This window comes from Fopius arisanus, unplaced genomic scaffold (assembly GCF_000806365.1).
Source record: "Fopius arisanus strain USDA-PBARC FA_bdor unplaced genomic scaffold, ASM80636v1 scaffold00008, whole genome shotgun sequence".
In the NCBI taxonomy this organism is placed as follows: domain Eukaryota; kingdom Metazoa; phylum Arthropoda; class Insecta; order Hymenoptera; family Braconidae; genus Fopius; species Fopius arisanus.
Window position 1 is genome coordinate 206018 of NW_011887747.1, and position 13137 is coordinate 219154.

The window sequence follows — 13137 nt, forward strand, 5'->3', positions numbered from 1 at the left end:
TTTGAGTGGTGACCGCCTGCATGAGCTTCACCATATACACCACCGGTTAGGTGCTAAGAAACACCTTGGATTGTCGGTATGTTTTCTCTGGTATTATCCAGGCTCTCTATATGACCGCTTGTCGCCGATGGATTTCAGAATTAAGCGATTAAAGATTCTAGTCGCAAATTGATTTTAAATCTCCGGCCAAGGTCAACGCGATAAGCCATGATCCCGGTTGACACTGGGGTTACCATGCCACGTGTTTATATTTTTATCCTGAATACCGCTGCATATGCAACATTGAAGATTCAATTATCACAATGATAATTATTTAAACGCTGGATATCGAGTAATGACTTCAACTGTTTTACGCAAAAGTTGATAATTCATTTTCAGCTGCGTAAAATAAGTCGTGGTGACTCGTTTGGTGGTCGACAGTTGGTATCAGCTGTTGATAAGAATTCTGGAATGATAAACACAAATTAGGGAAAATAATGGTAATTGCGTTGCTGTGGTTTCTCGTGATTTGTCGAAATATATATATGTGACAATTAGATGCTGGCGTGCACACCGATGACGATGGGCATTAATTATAGAACAGGTAGTCATCGATATCCAGTGAGAGGCTGATTGGAGTGGAAAAAACACCTCATATGTTTACCGTAAACAGTATTCACCTGCGATTGCAGGTGTAATCAGCTATCAGCTGCGTTGATGTTACGGCAATTTCTCTGGGACGATGCCGCGTGAATCAGGTGAAATGATGGAAAAATTGAGGGGATAAAAAGCAAGAGGTGGTGGACGCAGGAGGAAATGAAAAATAAGACCAAGTGGTAACGACTACGACGATTGCCCGGTAGGCATTCGAAGGACACTGATGGGAGTAAAGGTAATGATCTGAACGAGGAGTCATGCAGTCCACGAGTGTTGGTCTTATCGTTGCGCAGACCTTGCACTTTTCTCACTCACACACTCCTTGAACCGCACAATTCTCGGTATATAAACTCCTCCAGCACTCCTCGCAAAACGCCTCCTCTCTTCCTCTTCGTCCTTGTGAACGCGGGTTCCCTTTAATCGTTGAAACGTTACCGACGAGTCCTTCGATCACGCCGACTAACATCCGTCCCTGGAATTGCGGACGACGACACATATATAATGGAGGAAAAAAACTCAACGGGGAGAGAAATAAAGGTAAATATCAAAGGCCATATCTACCATCTTTTTACCAATGAATTTCATCGAATGGGGAGTTTATTAATGTAGTTTAGGGTTACTTTCCAAAGGAAAATGTCATTCGAGTTAATTCGGTTTGCGAGGGCCACCGAAACTTGCCTTAGACAAAAATAATCACAGCGCTGTCACATCCATCATCCTCAAATCGGAGGAAATGACTGAAGAGGAATTGAGGGATTGAGGACCTAATAGTCGCCTGTCAATTTAATCATAACCGAATGACTTCTGGCGGCGATGTCCGGAGGAGATTAGAGCTCTTTTTTTGTAAGCCATAACTGAGAATTGGAAATAATGGAGGGAAATACAATGACCACGTTGAAAAATTTCCGCGTGTTACTGGATTTTTTTATTCGGAAAGGAATAATGTCACTGTGAGTGTTATTAGTGTGTCTGGTCATCAGACGGTGAGTTTCGTTACGGTTTTCCACCGTTTCTGTGGTTGGTGATGGTGCCGATTGCCTGTGGCGAGAGAAAACTGAACAACAGGAGAAAAAGGTGAAAATCTGACGTGGAAAAAATACGAGCGCCGTTGCCGACGAGGGGAACTTCTGGTCTCATCATGGTGCATTAAAAGGACGTTATGTAATCTGTTGTGACGATTGTTCACTGTGTCGAGTCCGGAGGTGAGAGAAGGATCTCCCATGACGATAATGGCCATGAGGACGATAGTTATTTGTACGTTTGTAATTTATGGGGGCAGTGGTTTTAACTTTCGAGGACTCTCCAGATTTTCACGGGGTTCCCTGAATGAAATCAAAGAAACTCTAAATGCGCAACGTCGTAACGAATTTGTCCCAGTTGTATAACGAAACTTAAGGGTCGCCCTTTTATTTTCTTCGAGGTAATGGAAAACTGACATGACAGCCGCTCCGTAGCGCGTGGCTATAATATTTTCTCTCCATTTTTTCCAAGTGAGAATCAATATCACAGAGAGAAAAGCCCTTTTCTATTTATTTCAGAAAAAGTCGATTTTTTCTAGAATTGCTGGGTTAATGGTAAGTGATGAACTTGAGATGAAATAATTACACTGAAAGTAAGATGACTCAGTAATCACTCAGGGGATATTGATTTATAAGACAGCATTGTGTTTGAGTTGAACTATATTGAGGAAATCTATCTTTTGAATGACTGACAAAATCAGCAATTTGCATCGAAAATAAACCTAAACAAACAAGCACTCGAGGAGGAAGAATTCTATTGACCGTGTATGACGATAACCCCAGCGTTGAAATACCGAAAATTAACGATGAAATTTTATTTCCGCGGCATGTCTACAAGTTGATATGAGATAAATCCGTTCAAATCCCTGGGATCATGGAATAGATTGCCCCTAGATTCCCACCGTGTACATGAAAAACCTTTAGCAGCTTAACTCCCCACAGTTGTGTATCAACGATAGCATTAATGTATCGCATATCAGTTATAAGATGTACACGTTATCCAGGCAGCATCGGAACATGGATGAGGCGTTGAAATCACAGATATGCCATTAGCTAAACGATCGCAACGGCTTGAATCACCAATGCACTCGTCCCAGAAACACGAGCGACAGTGATTCCTGATTTTTCAACTGCAATAATTAATTTTCGGAAATATCGACGACAATGTCAGCTGACCTTGATCAACAATCACATGAATTTGAACTGATCAATTAATCAGTTAATCAGCTGTTGGATAAAATTATTTATATATAATTTTAAGGAATATCATCATATTCTTTAAAATGTCGGTTACAGCTCTTTGAATCAGATGGAGGATGGAAGGAGGCCAAAGCATTCACGAGCATCTGGAAGTGTGAGAGACTTGAAAAGTGCCCAGGAAAAAAGGGGAATTCCAAATCGATCTGATAGTCGTAAAGAGCAGATACCGAATGGTGGGCATCTGGCCTCCTGTTATTGTGGCACACTTATGTTACAAATACAAGTGGTACCAACTCCACAATGTGTTAATCCCACGCGATTGGAAATTCTTTCCATAATTTTTGAATCGTACATAATGAAAAAAAAAGGGGGGAAAGGAAATAATGGAAAAGGTGGAAGAAAGCACGATTGCTGCAAAGTATAGGCTTGCTTCAAAACGATCGAAGAACATGCTCGACATTGCACCACGACCCGGGGTAATAGCCCGTTAACTCGCTCACTTTTGTTGTATATAAAAAAAATATAGGAAGTAAGAGAATCACACGATTCTGCGTAGGCAGCTATCCAAGTTTCGTCTTCACGATGAATAACATACACGCTCGGTACTTTTCTTTTTAATCGGTGCAAAAATACACTGACATTTTCGTCACAACGATTATTCCTATAGTTTGTCGAAGGAAAACACTCGTATCACCAGTTTTACTGACTTTAATATACCACAGCAATTATTTTTGGAGAATTCTCGTAGGTCGGTACACGTGGACTTGATACGTTCGTCCGCGACTTTTGAAAGTGTTTGAAGAGAGGGAAATCGGACGAGTCGGTGGGACATTGGCGGAGAAAAAGACTATTTCTTGATCGAACAATAACATTACCTAGCCGAAATCGGGAATTAATTACTCTTCCCTCAGAGTGAAATTTACTCTCGCCGCACAATTTCCCGATTACACAATTAAACTGCACAGTCATCGCTATTGTGTACGCGACGACTGCCAAAAGTCCATTCACGAAGGATAAACAAAAACACAATGCCGGAAATTGTAGCGAGCGAAAATTCACAAGTCGATGATGCGTTTTACGAAGTTGGACACGTGCACGGAGAGTTTCGGTTTATGGCGAGCCAAGGTTCGCGTGAAAAAGGAGTGCGGCAATGGTAAAAAAGGGTGGGTAGGGGGGTGAATTGGAATTGGAAAAAAAAAATTGAAACACAGAGTCGAGCACAAATGGCAGAGTGAGGGAGAGAGCAGGAGCTAATGCACTCGAGGTCACCAGGAAGCCGCTATCTGTGGCACAAGTCGCGACTACAGAGATATCTGCCGTGCAGGCCTCTCTTTTACAACAAACAGCTGTTCCCCGTGCCGCAACTGAGTCACATATATGTACATATACATGTATGTATATATATCTCGGTACACCCGCTCTGGCCTTGGCGAGACAGAGAAAGAGACAGATTAACTATGGTTTTCATTGCCCGGTGCATTAAGGCACTCGTTGGCTTTTGCCTCGTGGCAGTAAGTAACTGCACGTGTCCAACTTACCTGCATTCTAATCAGTTTAGCGGAGAAATAAATAATTAGGGAAATGGGGAAAATAATCGCCAGGAAAAATTATCCGATCAAATCGGACCACTTGTCTGGACTCCGCTGCGGAGAAAACCCGTGATTTACACTTTGGAAGTCAATAGTCGAGTACTATTTCCATAATCTTTGCATTTGCCGTTGGGTTAAATTAGTATGTTCGGGTTCAACTTTTAGAAGACGAAAGGAAAAAGAATACACCAACTTTCATTGAACGTTATTGCACGCCAAATTTTACAACAGTTTTGGAGCGGACGAGGACGAGGACGGGGACGATTAAAACTCGTTGAGCTTTTCTCGGCATATAACAGTTGGAGTGTCTGGATCATGAATTTTCTTGAAAGTGGAGGATTGGTCTGGCTGAACGGAAACAGTTAGACTATGATTTCATCGGCTTGATCTTCTATACCTGGGGTATACCCGGACCCCGTTCATCGGGTTAACGAGATGCAGAGACGAGAGAAAACGATGATAAAAAAGGGGATTTCTGGAAATAAAAAGAACAGGGAAACCAGGTGCGGCATCGTATTTCCCTGGCTGGCCAGAACCTTGTTTTTTTATTTTTTACTTTAATTTTTTTTTTTTAACTTGCTATTTCAGAGTTTCGTCACGTACCACGGCCTCAACCAAAAAGGCATCCGCTAGGATCCAACCAATTTATTTTGAAGGCTCGTTAGTAGGCGCGAGGATAAAATCGTCTGGAAAATGGGCCCGAGATGTTTTTTCTACAAATCGTGAAACAATTTCTCGGATTTATTTCCCACGCGAATGAATTTTCTCCTCTCCTCTAATTTATGCGTTGAGATTGTCGGTAATATGTTGTGCTTGGATTTTTTAGACTTGCGCTATGGATGGAATGACCCGTATATTATGCGAAAGTCTGATAGCGAAGTTGTCGTAGACAAATTGCCAACACGTTTTCACTGGGGCTACAGCGGGTGAAGAATCCCCCCGTATTGGCGTGCATTATTTTCGAAGACCATTATCTGTCGTTATACGCATTCAGTCGAGATAGAAGACACTTTGATAAAGCTCGTTGGGGCTTTTGACAGTTCACGATAATTCTTGACAACTCGCTCGGCCAATCGAACAATGCAATGCTTGTTCAGTTTGCTTCTAATAAAAAAAAGTGGTACACTGGGTGTTACAAAATCGACTGAAATATAGATTATCAAGTGGAATGCTATTCATTCGGAGTCATTCGATATTGTCATCATTATATTTTTTGTAAAAATCCATAGATTCTTTAAGAATCCACCCGATAAAAATATCCCTTAAAAAAAAACCAAATGCAATGAAAAGTGTCGACGTTTTTCGTCGCATAGATTAGCTTTCGGAATCGATTTTTCCTAATAATTATAACATGTACATAAAATTTTTTTTTTTTATTGTTAACTGAAAAAGTTTTCACTTAAAAATATATAAACATAAATGAATATACAAATTAAAAATAGGCTTAGAAAAAATAATGTATAGGGAGTTTCGTGATAGTTAACTTATTGTTATAGATTTTATTTGCCTAATCCATTTTTTCATAATTTGTCCCAAATGCTGGTGTAGTAAAAAATACGGGAGAGCTCTCTATTTTTGAGACTAGAGTCAGTCCATTTTCAAGGTGCAGTGACGACAGACAGGAATATGCTATCCGTATAATCATAAATAACGACGATGGTAAGTGGAAACCGAGCGATTTTATCAATATCGTTCTATCCAATCCCTATTTAATCCCCAAGTTTTAACTTTTTCCAATCACTTTGTCACTCAGCAAAAATGTCGAAGGGCAAACGAAAGCTATAAAAATATTACCACCCGTCATGTACGCTCAATCCAGCTTTTTATTTCTTTTATTCTTACAAACTCCTATTAACTCTACAAGGTTGGAAAAATATATCATTACAAGACGCACGTGTCTTCAATTCCGAACCGGACAGGCCTGTCGCTCCTCACTCTGATAGCTGCGGCAATTAACTGATAGCCATACGTTTAATGGTTATTATCAGATAATACGCCGCAGCATTGACTGAATTAGAATTATAATGAAACATTGACAGCGGAGAGTGCTAATATTATTCACGTCATCTGTCCGTAAATCTAATGATTCCGGTACAAGCCAGAAGTCACACCTAAAATATTCATTTATAAATTCAATCGTGCACTCACTTTTTAACCAGATGCATTTTCATCCATCAGGAATGGCGGCATTTCGAGAATTGTCAGCCCCTGATATGAAAAGAGGTAAAATGCGAGAAGGGAATAAAAGATTCCATCGGGTGATTCATATGATATGGGCTCACCGTAATTGCAGCTCGTACTTTGCACCCACTATTCTGTTTAAAAACGAAGTTGCACGTGCAAGATCAACCAGGGCGATTGAATTATTTTAATGCGCCATTTTGTGGTCACTGCCAATGTGTCGTTGGGGCGTAGTGCGATCTGAGTTTTTCCGATTTTCCTTTTTCATCGACTTTTCCGTATCTCGTCTATTCTCCTCCCCCTTTGCCCCCTCTCGAATCGTCTTTCTTCCAATCTGAATGCTCTTAGTCAGCTCCTATACTTCGTCAACTGCGCAGCGTCTTTGTTCGACTCATCCCAATGATGACATTTAATAAAAAATATGAATTATGGTCATTTGTAAGAAAATATCGAATACGGTCACGTCGCATATTGGCCATTGCGTAAGATTTTTAGACAAAGAATAGAGATTTTTGTTTACTTGCGGCAAAAAATAATTGGTATCATTAAAAAAATTCTGGTAATCTCATAAACTGCGTTTCCTAAAAAAATAATTTTATCGAATGTCGAGAAATTTTTTTAAGAGTAGAATGAATCACAAGTCAACGGAGAAATGATCAATAGATTTTATTCAATCATCAATAATTGTTTTCCTCCCCTCAAGAAGTTTATTTCTCTGTGTTCATTTCATCGTTTATTTTTATTGCCTTTTTTTTCCTTTGAAGCTCTGGAATACGTGTGGATCTATTAGGGCGGCGGTCATTAATTCGATAGACTGGGGTTATGCAATTGATCTGTCATTGGGATTTGAAGATCTCCAGCTGGCGCGAGAAGGCCAGAATCACTCTGATCCGCTTCGAGACATACGGGGATTGTCAAAGCTCCGATTTCCGTATTCAATAATCCCTTTCAGTCTTTGATTTTTAGAACAAAAATCAACAGACGTCGACGGACTTTTTTTCTAATTCGGTCCTGATCAAATAATCCACTGCCCCCGATCATCGGAGGCAATAGAACTAGATACCAATGTATCCGTGATATCATCGCCGACTGTATAGGAAATCGCATAATAAGCACCTGCTGCTAGTCCCAGTGATCAAATGGGGTTTAATTAGATATCGGCAATCCGATAAGGAGAGTGAATCACAATTGCAGATCAACACATGTGAAACATCACAGAAAATGCCTCTTTCAATTAACTAAAATTAATTAACCGATTCCTCGAAAATGTCATTTTTACCAACAAAAAATCAGATTCAAACGTTAAATAATCAACAGGACACGAGATATGACAGCCCAAGATGCTATCTTGACAAAGATGGAGCACTCTAGGGGGTAACAGCATATGTTCCTCTCTCCCCGGCCCCCTCCCACCCGGAATAGTTCAAATAAGATGTGATAGATTACAGTGATGAGTGCCAACAACTGGCAATAATCGCCAATTGATATCTGGGCTTATCCTTATTCCAGTCTGATTAAATAGATCAAACGCCATCAGAAGCCAGAGCGAGCTCATTACAATTCTATCGACGTCTCCATACATTCAATTTCAATTTAAATATTGCACACGGAGAAGATTAATCGGTGGGTGTCTTTACGGTCAACTAACAAGGATTGCCCACAAAAATATTTTCCTCCCCAAAGAACTTCCATTCTGGTGGTCAAGACAAGTGTGCAGCCCCCCTAACGGCACTAACCTAGAGTCACAACGAATGAGAATTACGACAAAAGGGGGAAATTAAAAAAAAACATATCAATCAACTAGAGATCCAGCATTAAAGCTTGCTCACACTGGTCATTGAAAAAAAAGCTAGAGAAAGCGGAAAAGACCTTCAATTTATTCAAACCATCACATTGTACGTGGATGAACACAACGTATTACACTGCATGAACATAACACCCGTTTCATGACCATCCTGCAAAGCAAAATTAGTCCCTGGGTAAATAGTAACTTTGTTTCTGAATTGTTGACGCTGTTTCCAACAATCAATATACCGCAAGAAGCCCGTGCACACACCGGTGCGAAGGCGATGCAAATTGATTCACCAGTTTGGTAATATCCCATCAAGACCTTGCCCCAGCCCCCTCCCCTTTCTATCCCCTTTCACCCCCGTCGCCCCCTCAGTGGAACTCTTATGGGAGTGTGAGGGGATAACTCAAGTCAAGTGTAGCGAACGTCCAGACCGATGGATGCGAAACTTCATCCTCTGGAGAATCGCCTGAGGGTCTCGTCTCTTCCTTTTCGACCTTATCTTACTGCAATGTACGTGGCAGATGTGATATAGTTGGTTATTACACGCCGAGGATCGAATTATGCGTCAATAGTTTATAAAATTCAGTAGCAAACTTTGCACGTTGTTCTTTCCTCATTAATTCATTCGCCTTCGTTGAGTTTTATCGGAGTTCTGCCTAATCGTAATGCACAAGGCGAATGACAGCGTCAGCGTTACTCATCCCGTGTGAAATGGAGAGGAGTTGCGATAATAAGGCAGCGGGTGATTAGCAACAGGTGAAGTATCATGCAGGAAGTTGATATCAGTTCGGTTTTTATCCTTCGGACAATACTGGCGTAAGCGTTATTTACTTCAAAGGTCTTTTAACATTTATAAGGAGTTGAAAAAAACGTGACAATGTTAATGCGACAGTTGTGAATCATTCGGTGATTCATGTTGAAATAAGAGACAATTGGATTTTGATAAATGTTCCGAGTGTGCTGTTGGTGACGGCCGTTTGTACGTGATTATTTATTTGTTTTTAATTGACGGAGATGTAAGTCATCAGAAGTCGTATAGAAAAATTATTCATAGATCAGCTAGATGGTTCAAAAATAACACTTGATATTTTCAACAATTCTGAATTTGACGAATCATTTAATTCCTTAAATATCCTGGTAATTCTCAATTTTCAATTTATTGACAATCCAATCTTACGTCGTGTTGAATTTTCACAATAATGCTACCGATGATTTCAAGAAATTTTCTAACAGTATAATTTTTGATAGGATATTCTCTATTATAATGAAAAAATGATATGTTGACTCGAAATGATATCGTCGACTGCGCATTCACGTCGGAGACCCTCATTTGAGATAATAGTATAAATATTATCTCGGAGCGTTCATCTTTTTCTCATTTTTCCTCTCTCGTTCCACGCTCCCATTTGCGTTATTACGAGGAAGTAATTTCATGATTTCGTTTTATGCTGAAGATGAAGAGGCTGAGGGAATAAAAGACTTTGTAATTCGTGGCCCATGCATGGGTTAAGGGGGAATTTTGAACGAACATATGAGAATAACTCAGTGGATAACTGAGCAGTTGGTTCGTGTTCCGTTGTCGAAACGTGACACACGTACTACAATTCTGTGGATGCACTGTGACCAGGTACTGAGATAACACTGCGATCGAAATCCCTCAGCACGTTTGGAGCTGTCTCATTCTCCTGGGGCAATCCCTTACGGGAGTAAGTAATGTGGTACAGCTGATGAAGAGAGGAACAGTAAAATATGTCCACTAGAGTTTAATCATCAACGGTAATCCTACTGCGTACGCCTACGGTGGATACCCTTGAGATTTCTCCGATACGGATGATGATAAGATATGTCTGGACTCTAGAGTATATAATATCCATTTGTGTCGCGAAGTTGTGATTCTCAGCTGTGCGATTGTTCTGGTTAACGCAAATTTAACTCTGATATTAATTCATGTGTTTGGGTTGTGTTTGGGGGAACGCTTGTGAATTGTCATTGATGTGATATCTCCTGGGATGACGCCACCAGGTAATAGTAGTCCGGGTCATGTCCATCATCATGGATCGCATCATCATGGACCACATCATCATGGACCACATCATCATGGACCACATCATCATGGACCTCACCATGCACCACATTACCATGGACTACATCATCATGGGCCACATTATCATGGACCACATCATCATGGACCTCACCATGCACCACACTACCATGGACTACATCATCATGGGCCACATTATCATGGACCACACCACCATGGACCACCACATTATGGTCTACCACCTCTTGCTGCTCCGGGACCACCTCGACCACCACAATATGGGCCACCATATCAACTTCCTCCTCCAGGTAAGACCCACAGAATCGAGAAGATCGCCCCATAAAACGAAACAAGTCCCAATTGATTGAAAACAATGAAAAACTTGTAAGCCATAAAAATCAGTGCAGGGCGGCATGTGGTTCGAGAAAAACATACAATAAATTAGTCAAACGTTATTTTGTTTCAGGTCCTGTCCACCATTACGAAGCCAACTCCCATCACCAGCTATGATACTGCACCGGTAGACTCATAACTCCCACAGCTCTGAATAACTATTGTCAGCAATAATTTAATTCTCTTATTTCCGCTCAATCGCAGCGAAACGATCCAACATGTAATCCAGCATTAATCTTATCACCTCAAAAATAGATAAGCCCACCGCGATAAGACATCCGCAGATTGTCCTTCATCCGCTAATATTTCACAGAGCATAAGTATTAAATTACAGGAGCTTGATTCATCATCCTAAAGAGTTGATGACGTACGTGCACTACAAAAACGGCACCAACTCCAGGGTTACAGAGTTAATTGAAAAAATAAGGAATCATTTCGCTAATGATTAAGCAGTGTATTTAGTGAGCAGTAAATCTTCTACACAGCTACAGGTGAATCAGGTTGAGTAGCAGCTACGTAACATGAACGTGCCTCATGGAAAAATATTTATAAAATAATTGGCTCCCGTTTCCATAGTAACATGCATTTGGCCATTAGAATTCATTCAAATATGAGTGAAAAATGACTAAAATCACGATGAGAAAAACGATTCCGGGTAATTTGATTGCAATGGCGTATCTGGGTGTCGTAATGAGTTATAAGGGGTAGGAGCGTTGATGGACTCGACTATCATAATTTAACACACACCACCTGCGTAATAGAGAATCTCTTCTCTTCCTTATGGTCAGCATATGCTTGTATATCCGTATGGACTCTGAGATGCTCTCGCAGTCCAACCATTTCTGTGTGCAATGATGATTCTCACTTCGAAGGTTGTACGCTTACAATTGCCAAGTACCTTTACCGAGTCATCTTTATGTGAAGAGTACCTTGAAAAAGTAACAAGTCAAGGCAAAGATGAGTGTAGTACTTCTTGTTCTCTGGAATTCTTTGGAGCATCAATCCTCTTTCTCGTCAATGGCGGCTTTAACGAATGAAGATTGAAGATTACTGTCATTGTGAGGGTCCTGACGTTTCATTATGTCAATCAAAATGTTGGCTCGAATTACTTTTATGGATGAAAATCTGGGGAGTAATTGGAGCGGTTCGTTGCCAGCCTTTCTTCCGGACATTCAGGCTTTCATCCTATTGATTACTTCCACTAATAAGCAGTTGCTTGCACTATTGGTAATACCCGTGAATATTAATCGGCAAAATATTGTGCATGAAAAATGGTATTCTATAAAATATTATTAATATTGTTAGAATATCAAGTTAAAATTCATAGAAATATATTGAACTGATTTATGATGATTACAAAAATGAATCGATATGGAGAGCTCCACGGAGTCGCCTCAGAGTTTGTATAAACATAAACAATGGTTTCACAAGAAACCATTGGAGAGTTCTTCCTTTAATGACGAATGTTCTTATGGTCTTTGTGGCTAGTATTTAGTCTCTTGGAAATATTGATAGAGTTCAGACGGTATTCTGCCTCGTGCGATTTTAATAAAGAAAAAGTGATTAGTGTTTATTGACTGGGTTGTAATTAATTCAACTATCCCATTTCCAACAAATATTTTAAATTGTGAATCTCAAAAATAATTTACATCCCCGAAAAAACCGAAACTAGCTGAAGATGTGGAAACTAAGGGTGATGCCTTATTAACCGCAAACGTAGCCCGTTAGTGTTGCCGGAAACCATGTTATCGTGTGCCACCAAGCCCAACACGAAGTAGATCCAAAGTAACCATATAATACATTTTGTACACCCAATTCACTTCTCTCATCTCGGTAGCCTCCCACTGGGTAACTTCAACCAACAGCCCACTGGTTTACATACCACCCCAGGTTTACCTACCGCCCAAAGTTCCCATGCTAAATTATTCTCCAATGTTTCAAGCTCCAATACTTCAAGCATTATAGCGTCTCGACATTAATATTCTCGCGTCAAAGTCTTACCTGATCCACTGAAAATTCAACCGAAACTATCGCAAGACCCTCATTCGTAGAGATCATTTTTATCATTACATCAGTCATTTCTCAATAACGAATTTTTAAAATATTTTTCCATATATACATATTGTAGCGATTGTTTAAAAAATCATTTACATAAGCCAAGCGTTTTTTTTTTAAGTGCCAATATATGTAGAAAATTAGTTGTAAAGAATTATTCATCGAACATTTTTTTAACTCCATACGATATTTAGAGACTATATTGAATATACTGTTATAGATTCTATTTCT

General features: G+C 40.1%; 1 protein-coding gene across 1 annotated transcript; it reads left to right on the forward strand.

Annotated features, from left to right (window-relative positions):
• Window positions 1-10027: 10027 nt before the first annotated feature.
• LOC105273887 (uncharacterized histidine-rich protein DDB_G0274557) lies at window positions 10028-12424 on the forward strand. The gene is made up of 2 exons (XM_011316580.1): window positions 10028-10766; window positions 10925-12424. Exons 1-2 carry the CDS (start codon window positions 10427-10429, stop codon window positions 10966-10968), a joined length of 384 nt encoding a protein of 127 aa, XP_011314882.1. The 5' UTR covers window positions 10028-10426; the 3' UTR covers window positions 10969-12424.
• The last annotated feature ends 713 nt before the right edge of the window (window positions 12425-13137 follow it).

Coding starts and splice junctions, on each gene's coding strand:
- LOC105273887 (XM_011316580.1), top strand. CDS start 10,427: ATGACGCCACCAGGTAATAGTAGTCCGGGTCATGTCCATCATCATGGA. Junction 10,767..10,924: donor ATATCAACTTCCTCCTCCAG/GTAAGACCCACA, acceptor ATTTTGTTTCAG/GTCCTGTCCACCATTACGAA.